The sequence below is a fragment of the Condylostylus longicornis genome, unplaced genomic scaffold (assembly GCF_029603195.1).
Source record: "Condylostylus longicornis isolate FDR11 unplaced genomic scaffold, ASM2960319v2 ptg000281l, whole genome shotgun sequence".
Lineage (NCBI taxonomy): Eukaryota > Metazoa > Arthropoda > Insecta > Diptera > Dolichopodidae > Condylostylus > Condylostylus longicornis.
Genome location: NW_026578245.1, coordinates 1,692 through 27,210, shown reverse-complemented (window position 1 = coordinate 27,210; position 25,519 = coordinate 1,692). Strand labels below are relative to the sequence as shown.

Genomic DNA, 25,519 nt, shown 5'->3' with positions numbered 1-25,519 from the left:
TCTGCATTTTTCTTCTTAACATGTTCCTTGCATTTTAGCTTAACACTCAGTGTCATTCCTAGATATTTTACCGCATTTTCATTTACCGCATTTACCACATTTAAATTAGCACGTGAAGGGTTTACAAGAACTTTATTTGCAAAAATTTACTTGTGCGGACTTAGTTTCATTTACTTTTATTTTTCGTTTCTTGGTCCAAGCATCAAAACTATTGCTTGCCTGCTGCAACTTTCTTATGTGGTCGTCAATATTTGATGCTACTACTATAAATTCAGTATCGTTTGTATTCAGTATCAATTGTGTTTTCTATTTGAGGCACATCTCTTGTAAAAAGTAGATATAGTATTGGACTCAAAAAACTGCCCTGTCGCACACCTGGTCTTATTTCTCAAAATGTGGAATAGTGCCCCTCCTGTTTAATTCTAAATAATATGTCGGTTAAATAAAAAGAAGGAATATCTAAATATTTTTTTTTCTTATTCACTCTTAATATCTACATATTGCTTTGGTAATATTTTTACTAACTTGTACATTAATCATTCGTGCCAAACCTTTTCAAAAGCCTGAGCCACGTATACAAAAATTGTTGCACAAACTTGCTTTTCCTCTAGAGCTTGCTCAATAATATTTGTAATTCTATGAATTTGATCAGTAGTTGAATTTCCTACTCTAAACCCAAATTAGTGGTTCGGAATTAATGACCTCTCCTCAATTATATTCCCATTCTTTTCAGTAATAACTTTTAAAAAAATTTCGACAAAAGTGGTAGCAGAGAAATTGGTCTATAAGACTTGGTCTCATCTAAAGGTATACCAGGTTTTGGTATCATTATAACTTCTGCCACCTTCCAACCAGTAGTAAAATACTTTAACCTTAATGCAGAATTCGTTAAAAAAGTCAACATTGTTATACCTTTTTTTGGTAATTGTTTCAGTATCTCACAGGTATTTAAATCATTACCCGGTGCTTTCCTTGTCTTTAAACTTTTTTTCTTCCACTATTTCACTTTGTGCAAAAGAAGCGATAACGTTTTCTGCTCTCACATTTCTCATTACAATATTTATGTTTGAGTGTATGTCATTTGGCCTAAAAATTTTTTCAAGGTGATCTGCAAATATTACAGCCTTATTCTTACTTTCCATTGTCCATTTGCCATCCGTTCCACTAATAGGGGGAACATGTAAAATTGGCTTTTCAATATTTTTTGCAGCCCTCCATAAGGAATAATTACTTTCTTGTTCGGTTGACAAATTTTTAATGTAATTATCAAATGAATCTTCCTTGATTTTTCTTATTTTTCTTTTTAGATTTTTACGTCTAGCTCTTCTCCTTTAGCTTATCTTATTCAGTATTTCCCTTTGGTAAGTCATACCTACGAATTTGTACTCATATTGTTTTGTACTATTCCAGGCAGCGCTTTGTATGATTTTACTAAAATCGATACCTCAGAATCCAAATCATCTTGGGTTCGTACTTTAATTCTTAAGTTTATTTTAGTCCAGTCCAGTCTCTTGATTTATTAATCAACATGAGCTTATTTTGTTTCTTGGTAACTGTTTTAGTTAAGTTTAATATAACTGCATAACCAAAACGTAGTTATCTTTTAAATTACTGAAATTTGGCCAGATTTTCTTGACAATAAAGGGGTCTAGCACATCTGGTATCTTATTTCTATCACTTGGTCAATATGTCGGCCTACCAGTGGATTGTTACTGACAATCGATCTCCTTAATAGCTTTTCTTAGCTCTCTACCTCTTGTTGAAATCAATCTAGAACCTCAATCAATATGTTTGGCATTATAGTCATCTCCCAGAATAAATCTTTCTTTAAGGAGATTCAGGAGATCTTTGAATGGGCCACTCTTTAAAACACGTCCCGGAGGACAGTAAAGTACACCAACATCGAAATTTCGTTTATAAGACTCTATTCGTACAGCAACAAATTGGTTATCGTCTCTTTCTAGTTTGCTTAATTCATTATGTTTTATATTATTCCTTATCAAAATAACGCATTCATCTTTTGATTCATTATTGGGATGCACCGCTTTATATTCTAGGTAACCATTTATTTTTATATCTGTTTGCTGTTTTAAATGTGTCTCTGTTACTAAACATATATCAATATTTTGGGTCGTTAGAAATACTTTTAATATACGCTTTTTGTTAAAAGCGCCATTTGCGTTCCATGCCGCAATTCTTTTTTTACTTTCGTCCATTATTTTTTGTTCTTTTTGGCGTACATACGTAAACATTATCATGCCTGTCTTCTAATTTGTTCAATCTCAATGAGATTTCGTTCATAGTTTTTATTATATTTTGCATCATTTCTAATATATTTATATTGCTTTCAGCAGGTTTTTGAGGTGGTAAATCTCTTCGTTCTTTGGTATGGTTATATGTTCCATCACTCGCTACTTGGGCATATTGTATTCCCTGCACGCTTTTATCAATGTATTTGCTTTTGAAGTTTTTTGGAATTTTGGGCGTATTTTTTGGTTTTTGTTTTTATTTGTTTATGTTTTGTAAAGCTATTTTTCCTTTTTTGTAATTCCTTTGCGACTATATAATCCTTGTAATTCGCAGGATGTGCTTTAAAGCAATTTGCACACTTTGTAGCATAGATTTTTTGCTTACTACAATTTATCGTCAAATGAGGACCAGCACCCTTGGCACATTGACGCTGTCAGAACCTCTGTGTTTACCCATATTTCTTACAGCTTTTGCATTGAGGAACCAAGTTATTCCTCTTTAGTGACCCAATTTCAATCTTCATGTGCTGAAGTACATCAATTTTGTAAATTTTTTTTATGTCTTCCGAATTTTCAAAGATTAACATGAAGAGGGGAAGGCGGGTCATAGTGATCTTGTTTTTTTTAATCTGCTTCTCTATTTTATTAACGACTTCAGTAACTTTAAAGCCCTCTCTTTTAGCTCATTTTTAATATCTTCAGGTTGGCACGAAAGATGCAAGCCTCTAACAATCACCTTGATGGTTCTTGTAATTTTATTTTCGTAGATATACCGCTCTACTTTAGATTCATTTATTTTTTTTGTTAATTCTCTGTAATCTTGTTCTTGATCAACATTGATTGTAAATTGATTATTATTCTTCGTGTTGACCATAAAGTCTATTTTGGCTTCTTTTAGCATTTTCTTTATTCCATAATTCCATTTTCTTTTTGGGAATTTTTATGTGCACAAATTTTTCTATTTTGATCACCTTGTCCCCAGGACTTATTTCAGGTGACATATCTGCTCTTCGCTTTTTGCTTTTTGTCTTGAGAATCCAATCGGTCTCTCGGGCCAGATCCTGCTTGCCTGTGCAGTATTCCACTTTCTTTGTCATTGCATTTACATTGCTTGATTCCAAATTTAGCTTATTATTTCCCTCTTTGAGGTACTGGATTTAATTTTTTAATCCTTTACAAAGAACTTCTAGCTTACTCATTCTTATATCAAAGTGGCAGTTAAAAGTTTTCTGAACTTTTATTTCATCAACTGCACCCATATTGGTATTTTTCTATTTGTCGCCTTTAGACGTATTTTCTTTACTTTTACCACAAAAAGGTCGATAGTAGTAGTTTGATATACTGAATGTACTGAAATACTGATAGATATACTGAACTACCACTTGGGGTATAAAATCCTTTTATTTTGTTCATTGCAGTTGTTTTTGTTTTATTTCGGAGTTTGCAATAAATACCTCACGCAAGGCAGCACGCTCAATTTCTGTCGTCCCTCAGGGATCGATCACAAGCCAGACCTCCGTCCATTCTGGTTCAGACGTTTCTGGATTCGTACTGGATAAGAATAAGAGCGACCCAGCAGATAGATAAGGAAGCCGAAAATTTTACCAAAATTATTCAAAATGCGAGTTGGAGTAGTTCGAAAACCAATGCTATTAGAAGGGATGACATTAACTATCCTCCACATATACTAGAAAAGTAACACAAATCAGGAGAATGAGAAAGAGGTGGCAGCAAACGCGTGATCCTTCTAGTAAAGCTAGATATAATCGTGAATCGCAGCAACTAAGACGCTGTATTAGAAAATCCAAGGAGGCTTCGGTTGCCAATTATGTTCAAAATTAACGGCGAGTGAGAACCTATCAAACATCTCGCTTCTACTAAAAACAAAGATGGAACGTAGGAAAAAACTGACAGGGACAAGGTAAATACGTTTGCTGATTATGTGGCCGATATATTCCATCCGCATGATAGTCAGGGCCTGCATGAGGTGCTTTTGTTGAGGATAGCGCGACAATTTCAATTGTCAAGGAAAGAAATGTTATAGAGGAAATCAGGACTCTTAAATCTACAAAAGCTCCAGGTTTTGATTTAATAACGGCCGATATTTTGAAAAAATTACCCAAAAGGGGTATAACGATGCTTACGCGCCTAATAAATGTGTGTATAAGGTTTAATTACGTGCCCAATATTTTGAAAGTTGCAGAGATAATTATGTTGCTCAAACCTGGCAAACCTATAGACAAGGCGACTTTTTATTAACTTCCTTAAAATGCTACAGAAACTTTTATTGAGAAGGTGTTAGCCTATAATTGAAAGTAAAAAGTTAGTCCCGATCATCAATTTGTTTTTCTCCTGAACCGTTCGACCATAGATCAGATTCTTCGAATAACTGACCTAACGCGGCAAGTATTTGAGAATGACGTTGGACGCAAAGCTCACATAGAAGGAGCACATAAAGAAAAGGGGATCTCAACTCGAGGAGGAATACAGAAAGTTTAAATGGAAGGCGTTCTGCGTTGTCGATAAAACAAAGTTTTGATATATAATCAAATATTCAAGCCTGTCTGGGCTTACGTTTTCAATTATGCGGCTAGCGCAGCGCTCGCAGACTCATATTCAATCTATTCAAAGATTTCAAAATAGGGTATTACGAGACATTGTAAACGCCTCCTGGTATGTTCATGATGCCGATATACACAGGCATCTAACGATCCTAAGGGTCACAGATGAAATTAAAAAGCAGCAGCCAATCATAAAATGCGTTTATTCAATCGTGTCAACATTGAGGCGGCTCGAATGGTTGACAATCAAAACTTTGTTAGGAGACTTAAACGTACAAGACATCTCGAGTTAGTTTAATGTTTTTTATCAGGAACAATGAGTACCTAGTACACTGTCAGCTTGTGCCAGATCAAAAACTGCTAAATAATCAAAAAAGTTGGACTAAATTTAATGGCTAGTCGTTTCCGACTAGTTTCATAATTTATTTTGGGGAGGGTGTTTTTTAGTAGATTAAAGTTCCAGACTACTGTTTTTTGTCTGGCAGTGTCGTTCGAAATTTTTACTCAAAATGGCAGAAAGTTAAATTTTCTTGAAGGAAAGTTTTGTAATTTTGAGACCATTCTTTTATATTTTTAACAAAATTATTTAAATTTCTAGTAGCACGTATTTGTTCAGGAAGTTTATTAAACAAGCGAACAGAAGTTATATCAAAGAAGTTGTGATAATTTGTAGTTCTAAAAACTGGAACTTTAACTAAGAATCTTTGATTAATACGTAAACCATAGCGTTTTGGAGCTCTACTAATTAAGTAACCGCTTCTTAGGTAAAAAACCTTTTAAACCCTATAATATTAAAGTTGTCTAACTGGTAGAATTTTCAAGTTTCTGAATAAATCCATACTGTGAAATAAACGATGCTTGTGGCAAATTTTTCTAATTACGCATCTTTGCAAAATCAATAGTGCTAAATTTTTAAATAAGTACCACCCCAACAACGTATACCATATTGTAACTTAGAATGAAAAATACCATAATAAAACATCAATAGAGTTTTCTGCCAACAAATGCTTTCAAACGATAAAAATTACGTAAGGCAGAGCACAAATAAGATTTTAGAGCATTTGTATGTGCTGACTAATTCAACATACTATATATAAAAATATTTAAATATTTGAATTGATTAACTACCTCCATACGAAAGCATGCAGAGTTACAACAGACAGAATGTTTATGTTTGTCACTAAGGTTATAATCACTATTCATAAAATCACTTTTGCAACCAGATGAATGGAAAACAAGATTGATATCAAAAAGTTCCTTCTGTGTAAGATTAAAAAACATTAATTTTGTTTGATCATTAACATTTAGCCTATGTCGAAAAAAGCAATATCTATACAAGCTAAAATCTTTATTGGTCGCACACGATAAATTAAGTGGACTATTGCAAGAATAGGAAATGGCAAAATCATTAGCAAAAGCTGTTAAATTACCCTCAAACTCCAGATCAAAAGGGTCAGGTCCCACAAGGGTCAGTTTTGGTTATTCCAACCTAATAAATTGAACGCTACTAAATTTGCTACCTATTTTGACTCTTTGTGCTCTACATTCTAAGTAGGATTTAAACCAATCAAACATAAAACCACGAAAACCTAGCGCAACTGCAGATTTTAACTGGTCTGCAAATAAGCCTAAAAGCACACTGAAGCTATCAAAGAAGAAACTGTTACGAACGCCGTTTATTTCAATTGTAAACTTGGTAGCAACCGAAGAAAAATAATCATTAAATTCATTTGGAATCAGAAACTCATTTGTCATCAGCTGCCCACTATATATTAATTCTATTTTCTTATTTTTTACCGAGTTCTTGTTGAACAAGTCCCAAAATTCAAAGAGAATCATATTATTTAGCCTATTATAATCTATTTTTGTAATTGAAGCCATACTAGAAGTATTGTTTGTTTTATTAACTTTTAAAGATTTAACAAGTAGACCAGTTATGCAATGACCCACAAATTCAAAACTCCCTTTTCACACAAGTTCACAGGAATAACATCGAAACGAGCATGAATATGATCTAAACAAAACGCAGAACTAATTCTAGAAAGCTCATTAATAAAAGAAAACAAGCCGCTATCGGCTAAAATTGAAAGATAATAGTCAACACTTTCTGTGTTGTTTAAAGAATCTAGATTAAAGTCACCAACAATTATTAGATTACAAGAATTTATATTTGAAAGTAAAATTTTGAACTCATTAAAAAATACATTAACAGAACAACTGTGTAGACTACACATAAAAGAAAAAGAAATATCATTAATTTTGCAATCAATTTTCAAAATATCAGGAGATACAAGACTTTAATTTGTAACAACTGAATTCGAATAATTATTTTTTACAAACACACGCACACCACCAACAGCATACGACTCATTAATATTAGTAAAAAAAGTGTAATCAGGAATGTTATAATCAGCTATTTCATTTTTGAAAATCCAAATTACAGAAACAAAAATAAAGTTCGGCTTGTTAACAAAAGTTTCTAAATGCACCAGCATATCAAAATCTAAATCAAAATTATTTTGTTCAAAAATCGTTTACCTAAATGTTTTATGTACTAGTGCAACGCCAGTCTTGTTCTTTGTAGATGTTCTCTGTATTTACTTATCACGTGGCTCTATAGGTCTTCAAATCATTAGCTACTTCCTTTTGAGAGATACCAATTTGTTCGTGATATTGATCATAGACATTACGAAGCTTTACTGCGTCAGCTGGTAACCGTTCTTGATTAATCAAAACTTTAATATTAACTTGAGTTATACCATCGACACATACATCATTTTTATCAAATAGACATGCTAAATAAAGTCTTACATTATTGTATATTTTATGATCTCTCAAACGCGAAAGTACGTAAATGCTATCACTTTGTTCTAGTGCTTTTTATGTTAATTTTGCTACTGGTGGAAATATTAGACTAATATAACTTGGTTTTACATTCTGAGATATAGCTATGCTTTTGTTTCAATGTCTGGGTTCAATATTTCGCCTTGTATCCAATTCAAATACTTTTTCAAATTTTCATTGGTAGACTTAAATGTATTATTCGTCTACGAGTCAGCTTTTACAACATTGAAATTTCCATTACTACCATCATTCAAAATAATATTGCGCACATCAACATCATTATCATTATCATTATTATAGTTAATGTTAATTTTATTATTCATATTAATATTATTTTTATTATTATTATTTTTATTATTATTATTGTTATCATTATTATAGCCATTATTATTGTTGTTATTGTTATTTTTGTTCATATTCATACATTTATGTTTTATTTTTATAAAGCATTTATTCAGCACTTTCTTATTGAATATAATGAATGAACTTTTTGCTACTCGATTTACACATACAGTTGCTGTATTATTTGAATATGTGGTTAAACGATTTTCTACTAAATGGTTTTTTTGCAATTTGTGTTATCTGATGCTGGTGTTGTAAAGATGTCTGCTTTTGAATTTTTGTGGTTATCGGTATGTATCTGTAATTGCCAGTATCCCATTTTCTCCTTCAGCATATTCAATTTTTTAAGTACACAAAGCGTATTTTACCCAACGTATCAAGATTAACATCCAATCCAAGTTTAAATTTGTCGTTTGGTTTCGAACAGTTTATACATTTGTTAATTTTTTCTACTCGTACTTTGCACTCGGAGGTTTTATGTTTACCATGACAATGTAAACAGGTTTCATCATTTTTGCACTCAAATGCCCTATGGTTGTAGCACTTATATTTGTGACATTGAAGGACACGCACTGCATCAAATACTTTACATCTTTCCCATCCTTTGCATACTTTTTCATTTTCAATTACGTTGTAAGAATTCTCTATCTATTTCCACAATAGCGTTGAATTTTTTGTTCTCCATCTTTTTAGTACTTAATATTGAAATAACTTTCATATCACTATGTTCCAAACGTGAATTTTGTAGTCCTTGTTTATCAATTAACTCTTCACTTGTATATTTTGTGTTCAAATGAGCCACTTCAAATTTGGGTTTGACATCTACTGGGATTTTTATTTCATATTTTTCTTTTAAGTTTATGTTTAATACTTTTTTAATTTTTTCCAGTTCTTCTTTGTTATCAGCTTCAATCAATAACATGCCATTTTTTCTATTAACAATATTTTTTATTTTCAATTTTTTTGGATCAACCTTCTTATTTAATTCACTTCTTGTAATTTGACACGTTTGATTTTTTGTGTTAGGTTTTAACGACCAGTGGCACTGCTTTTTTCATTGAAGGTTTTGTTTTGCTTCAATTCAATTCAATTTGGTATTGTTGACTTCAATGTTGCATTAAGTTTTTCCGTTTCTGTTTTGAAGCCGTCAGATATTTGTTTTATTTTTTCCATTTCCTTTTCTTTTTCTTTAGATATGCTTTCTAATCTTTCCATATAACTAAGCTCGATCGCCTGTTGAACTTCTTTAATTTCTATTTCATTTTTCTTGAGTGCACTTTCGAATTCCAATTTCTATTCTTTGAGATACTCTGAATTGTTTGCTACATTGCGCTCCATACCCTGACAGAATATTGTCCACATTATGTACATATGTACTGAATGCAGTCATCACAAATGAATTTGAGACTTGGGTTAGTATCCATCAACCCTAGCGCCGATTGGTCTAAACCACAACATTTCGCTGTACTATGATACACTTTTTCACATACCGCAGTATATTTTACTCCTGTCTCTCTTTTTATCCTCGTTCTACACTTATGGCAAATTGCCATTATCTTACAATGTAATGCACAACTAATTTTAAATCAACTATTTTAATTAACTTTTTGCAATTATTTTAATTTTTTACTTATAATTTTGATGCTACGATTCTCAACGATGAACGATCAAACGACGAATGTGTTCACCCACAGCTTTAAAAAAAATAGATATCCATTCATAACTATGTATGTTTGTACTTACAATTTTATTTCTAATTGTTGGAATGAAAAATTTTAAAATGTTCATTCCTAATACATTCATACGTACATACATACGTTCATAAGTTCGAGCTAAAAACTCCAAAATCCTGAATTCTAATACATTCATATATACATACATACATTAAGGAACCCGCGGTACCTCAAATTTACCTTTCTCATTCTATATTTCATTCATATTTCGTATAACTCTTCAAAAACCATCCTATTTTACATTATATACATATGTATATATGTATATATATGTAGATACTTCTCAGGTGTCAAAAAGTACGGTTATTTTTAAAAAGGCTAGAGACATGAGACAAAAGGCATTAGATAGGGTTTTGTTCTAGCGTCCCAGAAAAATCTGGCATTCCAACTTTTTAGGCCCGAAATAGCCCCCTTTTAAGATTTTCTGAAAAAATTTGTGTATAACAAAAGCACTTTTTCTTTGATATTACTAGAAACGCAAACCAAGAAATAAATAGTACTTTTTATTATTAGAACAGAAACTGATAAACAGAAATAAATAATATTCGAAAATACAATGATCTTACATATTTTTGGTTTGAAAAATCGAAATAATCTTAATGTAAATAAATGTCAGCTTCTATCAAAGACATCAGATGGGCCCTTTCCCAGTATGTCAAAGATTTGACGATCATGTCAATCACGTCAATCGCTTGATTTAGCAAATGACAATCACCTGTAATTTGAGCAATTTTCAAACAAATCACTTATGCATTAGCCTTTAAAAACATGCGAAAAAAAAACTAAAATGACAATCAATTGCGTTAGCAACATATGTTGGGATTTATGACGCTAGCGTCATGTTGCCTTGGGATTCATGACTAACGTCAGTTGCATGCATTTGACGATACTGGGAAAGGCCCATGTTTTGTGGCATCTGAATATTCATGCTTCATTTGTTTTGTTTTGAATATTATGTTTCGTCAGCAAGTTTTAAAAAAATATACATACAGAATTTATGTACGTATACAGTTAACATTTTATTTTTATTGATCCAAGCGAAAAACTGTTAAATGCTAAATTCTAATACATTCATATGTCCATAGATATATTTGAATAAAATTATTTTATTTTTGCCTAAACCTTTTCTATATTTGAAAAATTACATTCGTATGTTCATACATATTTCTCAATACAATATTATTATTAATTATTTGAAAAAATTTTTTTTATATGTTCCAATAGGTATATATTCTGTTCCGTCATGACGTCACAGTTCATTTTTTTTTTCCTAGAGAGAAAACAACAAAAAAAGCCGCAAAGAAACATTACTTGATATAAAAAAGAACATTTTTTGCTACTTATCTAAACTTGTTGTAATCCAGTGCAATCCACTCAGCGGGTTTTGTTTCTTCACCTGAAAATTGAATATATTGGATTTGGGGTGTAATTTTATTTACAATAAAATACTTACATGAATTTGAAATATCTTCCAGTCATGCATCTATCAGTCTAGATAAGGTCTTCTAGTGCCGGTCCAGCACTTTTAAGTTGCGCTTCACCCTCCATCGTTTTCTCCTTCCATTTCAGCATTTTTTTTGGGACTCCAGGTCCATTAAGTCTCTAATTTTGTGAAAATTATTTTTTGTTTCTTTGAGCACTTGTGTTCACCTCAAAATGTAAATAAAACTGGTAGGTGACAGTTTGCAGCGGTAATTTCTGCACAAACATTATATATCAATGCTGCCAACTGTCACCTATGGTCATAGACAAGTTTATGTAGAGTTATAGTCAGCTATTGATAGAAATGTAATGGAGTAAGAGAAAAAATAGAAGGTGAATAAAATGGAGAATGGAAGGGGAAAATAGCATAAAATAGAAAAGAAGAAACGTAGAATTTTACAAGAACAATGTGTATTGCGATATACATAAGAATGATACATTGCATTACAGGTTTGTTGAACTACATCATATGATCTATGTAAAAGAAAAGAAGAAAAACGTTAACAACAGAAAAGTGGGACTAGCCAGGAACAACTTCACCGTTGCTCAACCTGTTATTCCAGAAATTATAAAAGGGACAGAATCATCCAGAGGAAGTACTACTAAGTAGAAGATCGCTAACCGCAACACACTGAATTTCGAATTATAAATTTTTGTCAAACATATGTAAGATAATTTTTTTGGATTTTATAATTTGAACAGAAAAATTTTGTTAAACAAAAGAGTTTTCTTGGATTATATAATTTCAACTTTTTATATCTAACATTGATATAAATTTGAATAATGAAGTTTTTTTGAAGAAAAAAGAAAAAATTGAAAAAAAAGAAAATATAATATAGATATATAAAGATATTGATTTTGTAATTTTTTCAAAAATAAAGAGTACATAATTTTTTGGTGCTTTCTGCAATAAACTCTGATAATTATAAAAAAAAAACTTATCTTTAATTTAAAATTTTAAAGGTGTTAGCAATTATTCGCAAACATTTTTTGGTCCTTCGAACCGGATAGAGGGTTACGCGAAAAATTTTTGAAAGAGAAGGAAAAGCAAATTTAAATTTAGAAAACTTAGTTTGTTTTGTTGCAAAACTAAAACTTATATATTTTAAATCAGTGATGAGCAACCTTTTTTTAAATTGGGCTAAATGAGAAAAAGCAATCGTTTCCCGGGCCGCAGTTATATTTCTTAGATATTATAATTATTTTCTTAAACTTAAACATATTATTATAAAAATAGTGATTGAACAATTATAATAAGAAAAAATAAAAATAAGTATTAAAAGTTTTAATGAGAAATTTGCCACTGCTTCTTGTCGACAAGTTTAGAAATATTTGCGGGTGCATTAGAAGCTGCGACACGTAAACAACTTTCCAACCTTTCCTTTTTCGTTCGATTTCGAGCTGAGTTATTGATATTTTTCATTTTGAAAAAAGCTGTTCGCAAAGATACGTACTTCCGAAGAGACTACCCAAAAGTGATGTAAAAGTATGTTACAATGTGGAGGTTGAGGACAGCTCAGCTTGATGAGCATTATATAAGCTTGGTTTTTTAATTTTTTGAAATTTTATCAAACTTATTTTATTATTTTTTTGTATTGATGAAAATTAACCGATTCAAACCATGCTAAAGTTAAAAATTCGTATAAGAAATAGATATGTATGTATATTGAATTAAATTTTTTAGACTGTGTTAAAACAAAACGGTGTACAAGAGATCTGAGTACGCATTGAGCATATTACGAAAAGCCAACATTTAACCAAAAAAAATATTGTCTTTGGGAAATCTTTTTTTAAACAATAAGTAAATAAGTGAATAAGTGAAACGAACATAATTTTTTTTTTTGGTGTTAAAATAGACCATAGACAGAGGTAGTAGAGCGATATAAAAAGAAAAAAGAGATAATTAATAGTGGTAAAAGTTTGAAAAGGGGTGGTGCTTAAAAACACTCAAAAAGAGAATTATTATATTTAAATTTTGTAAAGGCAAAGGAACTGTGTAAAATATTAATATTTACAAACATTAAAAATAAAAAAAGGAACATTGTTTTTGTGTGGAGTTTTTTTTTGAAGCTGGTAGTGCAAACGGTTTCGGTATCGGTTCGCGTTTCGCGCCAATCTGGAGTAAGTGGCTGGCTGGCAGAAAAAGAAGTAAGTCCGTTCCAATTTTTTTTTTTAAATATTTTTTCTTTTTGTTGAGGTTTTGGTCGACGATTTTTATTATATGTTTGTTCAACCATTCTTAATAAAGTTGGATTGTTTGTGGAATATCTGATTGATATATAAACATTGTTTCTTTGGATGAATGGAATAGATTTTCTATTTACCTTGAGTGCTTATACGATAAGTTTTTATGGGACCTACGTATTATTACTTTTTAACGTTGAAAGTGTCTTGTGCGATTTTGAGTAGAACGCGGTATTAATTATAATTGAAATTAAAAACAAAAAAAATAAAAAGAACAAAACTTTAACATAAGTTATTGTACATATTACGTACGTGTATTGTCGGTGGATACGTTTTTTTTAGCAATATTTTACGATTGTTAATTCAAACAATAGAAGCGTTGTTTTTCGCGTGAGGATTCCGGTTTTAAAAGTGAATTTATTAATTAATAGCATTCAATTAAAGCAAAAATTGTGTAATGAATAAATTGAAAGTATTTGTATAAAATAAGTGAATTACAATATAATTAAAATTAATTTAATACAGTACGGTATAGATTTTATTTTTCGATAAAATTGTAAAAAAAAAAATTACAAACAAAATAAATTTCTACAAAATAAAAACTTTGTATAAAATAAAAATTGACTGAATTCTTGAATAAAATTTTACGGTTGAATAATAACAAGCGTTTCTTTTTTTTATTGCACGTATTGATTTACTTTTGTATTTCATTCCTTTTACATTGACGTAAAAGGATATTTTAGTTACACACTTGCTGTTTTTATAGGAAGTATATAGGATGGACAAATTAATTAGGCTTCAATTTGCGGATAAGTTTTTGATCGAGGAAATAGTCTCTAACTTTTTTTTGGATGACACACGTGAAAGCAAGCGTTTTACAAAGAAGCGCTAGACGGTATAGGGGACCTGAATGCGGAGTTAAAAAGAGGCATAGGGCAATATTAGTTGCATCAAACACTGACAAAAATGCGGACAATGTGAAGTACCCATACTTCGAAAATAGCATTTTCAATGAAATAAAAACATTTTATCAACATAAGCACCAAATGATAGAAGCTGAAATGAAAACCAAATTCCCAGAAAGACCACCGGAGCTAAAGGTGGACTTTTTCAAAGGCTTTTCAAGCCACAGAAGATAATTATGCTGCTGCATTCAACATGTTGAAGGAGAGATATGATAATAAGCGAGTATAAGTAATACTCAGCTTAAATTGCTACTCAACCAAAGTTTTGTAAATCAGGAGACGGCTACAGCAGTTAGAAAATTACTTGACACTAGTAATAAGTGCTTACAGGCGTTAATGAATCTGCAGATAGATGTGGAGGGCAGGGATCTCATAATAGTTTACCTCATCGTGCATAAGCTGCCAACCGAGACACATCAGCTATGGGAACAGAGCGTCAGCGCAGAAAATAAATTACTAACTTGGCGGCAATTATAAAATTTTCCTGAAGCTAGATTTCGCATATTGGAGGCTACAAAACGAGGCTAGTAAGTACAGAAATAGTTGCGCTTTGCATGCTGCTACAAATACAACAGCGAATAGTAACTCACCTTGCCCTATTTGTCGGGGGTATAGTTGAAACAATGCAAAGATTGGAAGCTGTTAAAAGTAGGGGATTATGTATCAACCGTCTTAATTCTGGACATATGATGACCACTTGCCCTAGTCAACAGAGTTGCTTTAAATGTCATCAACGATATCATACCCTATTGCATAGGGACAACGAAGAAATTGGGTATCGAGGCCTATCACGGCGACAGCAGCACACCGCAGTCGCGTCACAAGTACGTGCGAACTACGTCTCACATGATCCGTCACCTCCAACCATAGCAGGTGAAATTTCGACATCGGTGTCAGCATTTGTACCCGGCAGCAACAGCCATGTTCACATTTGCGGCACATCGGATGCACCCTCACGACAGGTTCTTCTGGCCACTGCGTGCATTAAAATAGTATGTCTAGAGACGGGACGCTATCAGAGGGCGAGAGCTCTAATCGATCATGGTTCACAGAGTTCTTTCATCACTTAATCAACAGTTCAGAATTTAAATTTACGAAAAAACAGGACAATAACAAACATACACGGTGTATCAGAAAGCAACATCGGCCAATCATTAGCAAAAGTGGATGTCATCATACAAGATCTAGGGGATTCCAAGCAGGTGCGCACTTCGGCGTTGGTTCTAAGGAAACTGACCAACTTGCTACCAGAGCGTAATATTCAAACTAAAGAGTGGTCACACATAGACGGATTGATCCTAGCTGATCCAGGTTATTTTGCGATGGGAAAAATAGATGTAGTCATCGGAGCAGACATTTTTGGCCAAATTATTTTGGAGGGACTAAGAAAGGGTCCTTCTGACGCACCAATTGCTCAAAAAACCATTTTTGGATGGATCATAACAAGCAATGTCGATCAACGAAGTATCAACACGACGTTTCACATCCAATCCGATTTAGATGATAGCATCAGAAGGTTCTGGGAGTTAGAAGAAATACCGGAACAAACAATATTTACAGAGGAGGAATTATTCCCCTCTATTATGTATATCGGTATCGGCCGATAAACGATAATTTATCGGCAAAATTTTGTGTTTATATTACCAACATTGTTTATCGGTAAATTTTATCGGAGTCGGGAAAGCTTTTTTTCCCTGTATAGGAAACGTATTAGCTGGTATTATGAAAACGATAAATTGTCAGGTTTTCACCGATTTAAAAGCGGGTACAAATTTTTAGACGACAGATTTTTTTTTTTGTAAAATCTTCATTTTATCAAGGAAACTGGTGTAATTAATTGCTTTTTTAAAATGTAAGCATTTTTTCTAAATTATTTTCTTTCAAAATGTTATTCATATATTTTATTTAGGAGTAAAATCGTAAGCAACAAAAAACAAATTGCGCGGTTAGTAGAGAAAATGGAAGAGGACTTAAACCTGGCAAGGAATGATAATCTGAAATTCTGCATAAACCTAAAAAATGTGTACATATTATATAAATAATAAAATAAAATAGGTACATAAACATACATTTTGTTGTCTAAATCCAATGGATTAGTTGAATCTCTTATATGTCGTCTTTGAAAAGCTTGCGTTTCTTCACTTACTACCGTTTCTTCACTTTCAAAATATAATGCACGCGACATTTTCCCGATATATGTATATTTTTATTTTACAAATTTAACAGAAAATAATTTGCTTACAACAACTTTTTAGCACATCAAAACCAAATTCAAAATAGTTTTAAAAATTTTTTGAAAATAACTTTTGAAAGAAAACAAATGTCATTAGAAAAAAAAAAAACTTTTTTTCCAATTTACAAAAACAAAAATTTGTATGAAAAAGCTTCTTTTAATCGGTTGAAATATTTTTATCGGTATCGGTTCATAATACAGAAGAAACCTAAAACCGATTGGAACTGCCGATAATATATCGGCCGATACCGATGTTCATAATAGAGGGGATTGTGTGAAAGGCATTTTTCTTAAATATTTCGTAGACTTGAGGATGCACGCTATCAGGTTGAGTTACCTTTTATACCGGATGAGCGACACATTGCGATTGCCAGGCTTTTCGGCATGGAGACACAATTTTCAAAAAATGAGATACTAAAAGACAACTACAGCAAGTGTATAGCTGAATATTTGGACATGAACCATATGGAGCAAGTGAAGTCAACAGAATTAAAAAATCAACAACAACAAATCATTTCGAATTATTTGCCATATCACGACGTCATAAAGGAAAGTAGCTCAACAACAAAACTGCGAGTGGTTTTTGATGCATCACGGCCTACTTCGAATGGTTCATCATTAAATAACAAAATATTTAAGAGCCCAGTCATCCAAGACGATTTATCTACTCTTCTATTACGTTTTCGAAATATAAAATTGCATTTACAGCAGATTTGGAGAATATGTATAGACAAATCCGAATTGCACCGCAACATGCCGATTATCAAAGAATAGTTTGGAGAGCTTCTTCGAGTCAATCTATTCAAGACTACAAATTAACTGCAGTAACATTCAGTACAAAATCGGCACCGTTTCCGTGCCAACACGTGTATTAAAACGGTTGGCGATAGATGAAAAGGTAAACTATCCTCTTGCATCAAGAATAATGTTGGATTCAGTTGATGTGGATGATCTGCTGTCAGGTGCGGATTCTATCGAAATGGTATTAGAAATGCAAAAACAATTATCGGGCATGATGGCTTCGGGCGAATTCTCATTGCGCAAGTGGTCATCAAATGCAGCTGAAATACTACAAGCCCTTCCACAAGAACATCGAAAAATCAATTGGCTTTTAAAAATTGAAGACGCTGAAACAGTCAAAACATTAGCAGTACAATGTGATCTAGCAAACGAATAATTTTCGTATAAAATTTCAAAATGTACAGAAATGGACAAAGCGAACAATAGGTTTCAAAACTATTCGATCCCCTCGGCTGGTTGGCACCTTGTATCATTATAGCTAAGATAATGATACAAAAATTATGGCTTTCGGGTTCAGGATGAGATGATGAGGTAGAAAGGAGCTTGCACGATGAATGGCAGATTTACAGGAAGACTCTTGTTCATCTGGAAGCACTACGTATAAACAGGTGGTTCTACTATTCAACATCGGCAAATAAAATAGAATTACATGGATTTTGTGATGCCTCGATAAAGGCGTATGCTGCGGTGGTCTACCTGGTTGTCATAGACGAAGAGGGAGGCCGAAAAACTAGCATGTTAACTGCAAAATCAAAGGTAGCTCCGATAAAGACAATATCTTTGCCGCGACTAGAGTTGAGCGGCGCAGCATTATTGGCGAAACTAATATAAAGTTTATCAAAATATATCGAAGGTGCAAGCTTGGACGGATTCAGAGATCGTGTTGCCTTGGTTACGGGCTCACCCGAGCAAATGGACCACGTTTGTAGCAAATCGGACCGCTGAGATACATCACACATTAGGCAAAAACATATGGCGTCACGTGCCCTCAAAGGAAAACCCAGCAGATTGTGCTTCACGGGGAATGCATGCACCAGATCTTATAAACTTCAAAATGTGGTGGAACGGCCCAGAATGGTTACAGAAATCGGAGTCACACTGGCCAATTAAAACACTACTCCAAGATACGGATAGCGAGATACGAAAATCGACTCTGTGTCACAACACGATCATAAATGATAAAGAATGCAACGAGATTCACGAATTGGAAACACGATATTCATCATTTACGAAACTCATCAATGTAACGAGTTACATCAAAAGATTCATCGCCAAAGTAACCAAGAGAAATCTAAATTGCAATACATTCATATCGGTGTCAGAATTTAACGCTAGCGTGGAGATGTGGATACAAATAGTGCAACATAAACATTTTTTACAAGAAGTGACACAATTGCGGAAAAAGAAACTTATTCATACAAACAGTCGTTTAACGAGGCTTAATCCTTTTCTGGATCAAAATGGAATATTGAGAATGGTTAGCAGATTGCGACACGCAGATTTGAATTACAATGAGAAATTTCCGATTATATTGCCCGATAGAAGCCATTTTGTACGACTACTTTTAGAAAAAATTCATCGCGAAACTTTGCATGGTAGTGCTCAACTTATGCTCAACGTAATAAATAGAAAGTTTTGGATAATTGGTGCACGGAATCAAATTCGACAGCAAATACATAAATGCATCACGTGCTATCGACAGCGGGCTGCAGTTCAAAAATAGCTTATGGGAAACTTGCCTGCTTTTCGAGTTAGGGCCAGTCGGCCATTTACAAATACTGGCGTTGATTATTGCGGCTGTTTAAATTAAGAACACATAAAGACAAAAATCCGAAGACATATAAGGCGTACATATCTATTTTTATATGTCTTGCTGTTAAGGCTATACATATCGAACAGAAGCATACAGAAGATTCAGTAGCAGACTGCAAGGTACTCTATTACGATAATGGTACTAATATTGCGCTAGCAAAGAGCTCGCAAAGCAACATAAACATATGTTACAACAATTAAAATCAGATTTACCACAAGTACACGAACATGAAGGAATAGTTTTCAAGCTCATACCACCTTGTTCACCTCACTTTGGCGGATTATGGGAGGCTGGTGTCCGCTTTGCAAAGCAGCATCTTAGAAAGATAATCGGAAATGCAAAGTTGACATATGAGGAGTTTTCAAAGGTCTTAACTCAGATTGAGGCTTGCCTAAACTCTAGATCTCTTTGTGAAATTAACAGATATCCAGAGGATTCTAGGGCCCTAACACCTGGGCATTTCCTGACTGGTGATGTAATTATAACACCACATGAACCTTCTTTGCTAGATTTAAATGAATGCAGATTAAACAGATGGCAGCTATTTCAAAAAGTACATCAAACCTTTTGGACACGTTGGAGTAAAGAATAACTATACTGATTGCAGCAGCGTCCAAAATGAAATTAAAGGACTGACAGCATGAAAATTGGCGATTTGGTTTTACTTAGGGACGAGAAGTTGCCACCAAGCGGATGGACTTGTTCTAGTTGTTACATTAAAAACGAAGGATAACATGTTGATGGATAATTATGATGAAACTGAAACGCAGTCAATCGAGACCGATTAATCGCATAGTGGTACGTAACTAGCACTACACTTCATGCACAAATAAAAAAAAAGAAAAACCAAAAAAAAAAAAATCGCGTAACCTAACGTTACCGAATTCCACCTAACATCGCACTTACCTTACAACACCTAACTTGCGCTACTTAACGTGAAAAAAAAAAGTAGAAGCACCTAATACAAACATTTCTAACCTACGCTTAAAATTAACTTAAAATTTAAAATTAGTAATACTTAAATTAATTTGTTAGTTAAAAAAAATTAAATTTCCTTAAATTAGTTGTTAGTTAACTTATTAGTAATAAATTGTTTTTTCTCTTTCCTAAATCCCACTTCCTGAATTTCCGGAGAGCGAGATTAAGCGCTATAACTTCTTCCTTCTATCCCTCTGCTCTTTTCGTTACAGATGAAGACTTAAAAGGACATGATTTAGTGATGGGTACAATTTGCATTTGGAACGTTTAATCGAAACTTGAAAACTTACCAATTATCATCACAATATGGTTATATCGGTATCAATATCATTGTTCTCCAGCAACACACCAGCTTATTCCCCAGTAACCTATCAGCACATCACTGTTTTCCTAAAGCGAAAACAATAAAAAAAATCACGAAGAAACACTACTTGATATAAAAAAAAACATTTTTTGCTACTTATCTAAACTTGTTGTAATCCATTGTAACCCACTCAGCGGGTTTTGTTTCTTCAACTAAAAATTGAATATATTGGATCTGGGGTGTAATTTTATTTACAATAAAATACATAAATTTGCAATATCTTCCAGTCATGCATCTATCAGTCCAGATGAGGTCTTCTAGTGCAGGTCCAGCACTTTTCGGTTGCGTTTCATCCTCCATCGTTTTCTCCTTCCATTTCTGCATTTTTTTTTTGACTCCAGGTCCATTAAGTCTCTAATTTTGTAAAATTATTTTTTGTTTCTTTGAGCACTTGTGTTCACCTCAAAGTGTAAATAAAACTGGAAGGTGACAGCTTGCAGCGAACATTTCTGCACAAACATTATATATCAATGCTGCCAACCGCCACCTATGGTCATAGACAAGTTTATGTAGAGTTATAGCTATTGATACAAATGTAATGGAGTAAGAGAAAAAATAGAAGTTGAAAGGAAGAATGATACATTGCATTACAGGTTCGATATATCATATTATGATCTATGTAAAAGAAAGGAAGAAAAACGTTAACAACAGAAAAGTGGGACTGGCTAAGAACAACTTCACCGGTGCTCAACCGCTTATTACAGAAATTATAAAAGGGACAGAATCATCCAGAAGAAGTACTACTAAGTAGAAGATCGCTAACCACAACACATGGAATTTCGAATTATAAATTTATGTCAAACATAAGATAATTTTTTTGGATTGTATAATTGGAACAGAAAAATTTTGTTAAACAAAAGAGTTTTCTTGGATTATATAATTTCAACTTTTTATATCTAACATTGATATAAATTTGAACAATGAAGTTTTTTTGAAGGAAAAAGAAAGAATTGAAAAGAAAGAAAATATAATATAGATGTATAAAGATATTAAAAAATATAAAATAAAATATAGATATATGTATATAGATAGCAATAAACTGATAATTATAAAAAAAATTTATCTTTAATTTAAAATTTTAAAGGTGTTAGCAATTATTCTCAAACACATTCATAATTTTGTTTGATTGTACTTAAAATTTTATTTCTAATTATTCGAACGAAAAATTTTAAAATGTTTGTTTCTAATACATATGAATGTACATACATTTAATTTCATAAAAATATTATTTTATTTATGCCTAAACCTTTTCTTTATTTTCCCATGATTTTATAATTATGTAGTTATTGCTATATGCCAAACCATAGTTTTGAATATTATTCAATTTATATAGAAAGCTTGAAAAAAATTAGTTAGGAAGCGATTTTTTCCAAACTATTATAACAATATTTTTTTGGAAATTCTTTTAACTTTTATAATAATATTTGTCTGTTATATATTAAAACAAAAATAAAACAAAAAATTTAAACAAAATAAAAAAAAAGAATTTTAAAATAATCCAAGAAAAGAAAAATACGACAATATCCAGGTTAGCATAGATCCAATAACCTTATGTTTATCAGACTACCACGCTACCCACCATGCTACGCAGTACTTTAAAGTTCCCTTTATAATTCTATATTTTATTCATATTTCGTATAACTCTTCAAAAACCATTCTATTTTACATTATATATATATAGCTACTTCTTAGGTGTCTAAATGTACGGGTACTTCTAGAAGGGCTAGGGACATGGGACAAAAGGCATTATAAAGGGTTTTGCCTCTAGGGTCCCAGAATAAGCAGGAATTCCACCCGCCCTTCCCCTTCACCCCCTCGCAAGGTGCTTTATGAACGTTTTTTACAAAATGGTACTACATCCTGTAGGGGTAATTTTTTATTTACTTTTGGTGGTATAAATATTGTATGTAAATTCATATTTGGAAGTGTGAGTAAGAAAAAGTGATCACTTTCTTAAGAAAATTGTAAAGATTTAATAAAATCTATTGTTTTATAATAAGTATGTACGTACTCATTTACTTACGTATTGTTTTCGCGATCTGCTGCAAAATGTATTAATAAGTAAAACATAAATGTACATTAAACTTTTTGACAATATATTTTTAGGACAAAATTTTATAAGAAAATGTTATTCTGTTGCATTAAACTTTTTACAAATAGGGTATTTTCAAAAAAAAATATTTAGAACGGAAACTCGCTGATAATGATTTGTAAGGGTGAAGCTTTTTTAATTAATGAAAGACATCAGATGTTTTGTGGCATCTGAATGTTAATGCTTCATTTGCTATTGTTTTGAATATTATGTTTCCTCAGCAAGCTTTAAAAAATATACATACACGCACAATTTATGTACGTATGTAGTTAAAATTTTATTTTTATTCTTCAAGCGAAAAACTGTAAAATGCTAAATTCTAATACATTCATATGTACATACATGTATTTCAATAAAATTATTTGAAAAATTTATTTCAGTCGGTTTACCCCCATGATTTAATAATTATGTATGTGCTTAAAGTTTATTTCTGTATGCCAAACAGAATATTATTCAATTCATATAGAAAGCTTAAAAAAAATTAGTTAGGAAGCTTTCAAAAAAATAAACATACATATTATTTACGTACTTAAAATTTTTGCGAATTTTTAAAAAACTAGTATAACAATATTTTTTTGGAAATTGGAAATTTTTTTGGACTAAAGACATGGGGCAGAAGATGGGGTTTTAAATCTACGGACCCAGAAACCGCATTTGTTGCACAAACCCTGCCAATTCACCCCCTCCCAAGATAAATTGTGACCGCTTTTTACAAAATACATAATGGGAGAGGTAATTTTTATATACTTTTGGTGGTATAAATATTGTATATAAATTCATTTTTGGAACTTTTAGCAAAAAGTGAATACTTTCTTAAGAAAATTGTAAAGATTTAAAAAAATCTAAATAGTCTTATAATAAGTATGTACGTACGCATTTAGTTATGTATTCTTTTCGCGATCTGCTGCAAAATGTATTAGTAAGCAAAACATAAGTGTACATTAAATTTCTTGGCAATATATTTTTAGGACAAAATTTTATAAGAATGTTATTCTATTGCATTATGCTTTTTACAAATAGGGTATTTTCAAAAAATATTTGGAACGGAAACTTGCTGTTATTGATTTGTAAGGGTGAAGCTTTTTTAATTTAATTTTTAAAAAATTAGATTTGCTCAGTTAAGTGAAAATGTTACAGAATATTATAAAATTTATAATAATAATTATTATAAATTTTAAATAATAATAATAAAAAAAATTATTATTATCACTATTATTATAATTATTTTAATTATAATTACTATTACAATTGATATTATTACCGAGCGTATTGTGTATACAATAGGTAGGTTATGTGATGGCAACAAATTTTGCATATCGAGTTTTCGGTGGGAACGTACTTCTCCATAGTAGGGAAGTGTAAATAAACTATTTTTAGCAACCTGTCGGTCTGTCCGTCTGTCGGTCTGTCGGTCTGTCGGTCTGTCGGTCTGTCGGTCTGTCGGTCTGTGTGTGCATGCGTGTATCTCAAGTTCTACTGAACCGATTTTTATGAAATTTTATATGTAAGTTTATTTCCACCATGGCACGGATCGATCAACTTTTGGGATATATCAGGCCTCGGGAACTGCACTTTTTAGCGGGCCTGTTTTACATTTTTGAACATTTTGAAGAAACTATTCAACCAATTTGCTTGAAATTTCATATATAAGCTTCGCTCGACCGGCCCCAAAACCTCCTAACTTTTGGAAGAAATCAGGCGTCAGCAACTAAACGTTTACTACGGGCCAAATATACATTTTTGCGTATATAAAGAGAAATAATCAACCGATTTCATTGAAATTTAATATATGAATTCCTCGTATTAAAACAATGAACATATATATTTTTTGGAAAGATCAGGGTCCGAAAACTGATCTGCGGGCCGATTTTACATTTTTCACCATATCTACGGAACTAATTGATAGAATTTCTTGAAATTTGATATTTGAGTTCTGGTTGTTACCGAAACTAACTGACGAGCATTTCAGGGAATTCGGGTGGCACAAAATGAAACTCTATTAAGAGCCAAATTTACATTTTTCTAGGTATGTTAACTATAAGCTTACTAATGTCCTAAAAATTGGAAAGAGGTAATTAACAGGCATTTTTATAATATTCTGTAACACTTCCACTTAACTAGACAATGCACAATGCGGTCGGTTATGTGCTGACCACATCAGATTTTTAGTATTATTATTATTAATAATTTTTACCGACCGCATTGTGTAAACAATAGGTGGGTCATGTGATGGCAACAAATTTGGCATATCGAGTTTTCGGTGGGAATGCACTTCTCCATAGTAGGGAAGTGTAAATAAACTATTTTTAGCAACCTGTCGGTCTGTCGGTCTTTTGGTCTATCGGTCTTTCGGTCTGTGTATGTTCGCGTGTATCCTAAGTTCGGCTGAACCGATTTTGATGAAATTTTATATGTAAGTTTATTTCCATCATGGCACGGATTGATCAACTTTTGGTATATATCAGGCCTCGGGAACTGCAATTTTTGAACATTTGGAAGAAAATATTCAACCGATTTACTTGAAATTTTATATATAAGCTCCACTGTCCGCGAAACCTTCTAACTTTTGGAAAAAATTAGGCGTCAGCAACTGGACGTTTACTACGGGCCAAATATACATTTTTGGGTATAAAAAGAGAAATAACCAACCGATTTCTTTGAAATTTAGTATTTAAATTCTTCGTATTAAAACAATGACCATATAAATTTTTTGGAAACATCAGTGGAAAGATCAAACTGATCTGCGGGCCGATTTTACCTTTTTAATCATATCTACTGAACTAATTGATGGAATTTCTTGAAATTTGATATTTGAGTTCTGGTTGTTACCGAAACTAACTGGCGAGCATTTCAGTGAATTCGGGTAGCACAAAGCGAA

General features: G+C 32.3%; 3 protein-coding genes across 3 annotated transcripts; all 3 read left to right on the top strand.

Annotated features, from left to right (window-relative positions):
* The first annotated feature begins 14,983 nt into the window (after positions 1–14,983).
* Positions 14,984–17,367, top strand: LOC129616677 (uncharacterized). Its single transcript, XM_055532304.1, has 3 exons — positions 14,984–15,322; positions 15,443–15,876; positions 16,899–17,367. The coding sequence occupies exons 1-3, from the start codon at positions 14,984–14,986 to the stop codon at positions 17,365–17,367; spliced, it is 1,242 nt and encodes a 413-aa protein (XP_055388279.1).
* Positions 17,368–17,948: 581 nt separating this feature from the next.
* LOC129616676 (uncharacterized) lies at positions 17,949–19,117 on the top strand. The gene is made up of 2 exons (XM_055532303.1): positions 17,949–18,002; positions 18,248–19,117. The coding sequence occupies exons 1-2, from the start codon at positions 17,949–17,951 to the stop codon at positions 19,115–19,117; spliced, it is 924 nt and encodes a 307-aa protein (XP_055388278.1).
* A 274-nt stretch (positions 19,118–19,391) lies between these two features.
* Positions 19,392–19,799, top strand: LOC129616675 (uncharacterized). Its single transcript, XM_055532302.1, has one exon. It carries the CDS (start codon positions 19,392–19,394, stop codon positions 19,797–19,799), a length of 408 nt encoding a protein of 135 aa, XP_055388277.1.
* The last annotated feature ends 5,720 nt before the right edge of the window (positions 19,800–25,519 follow it).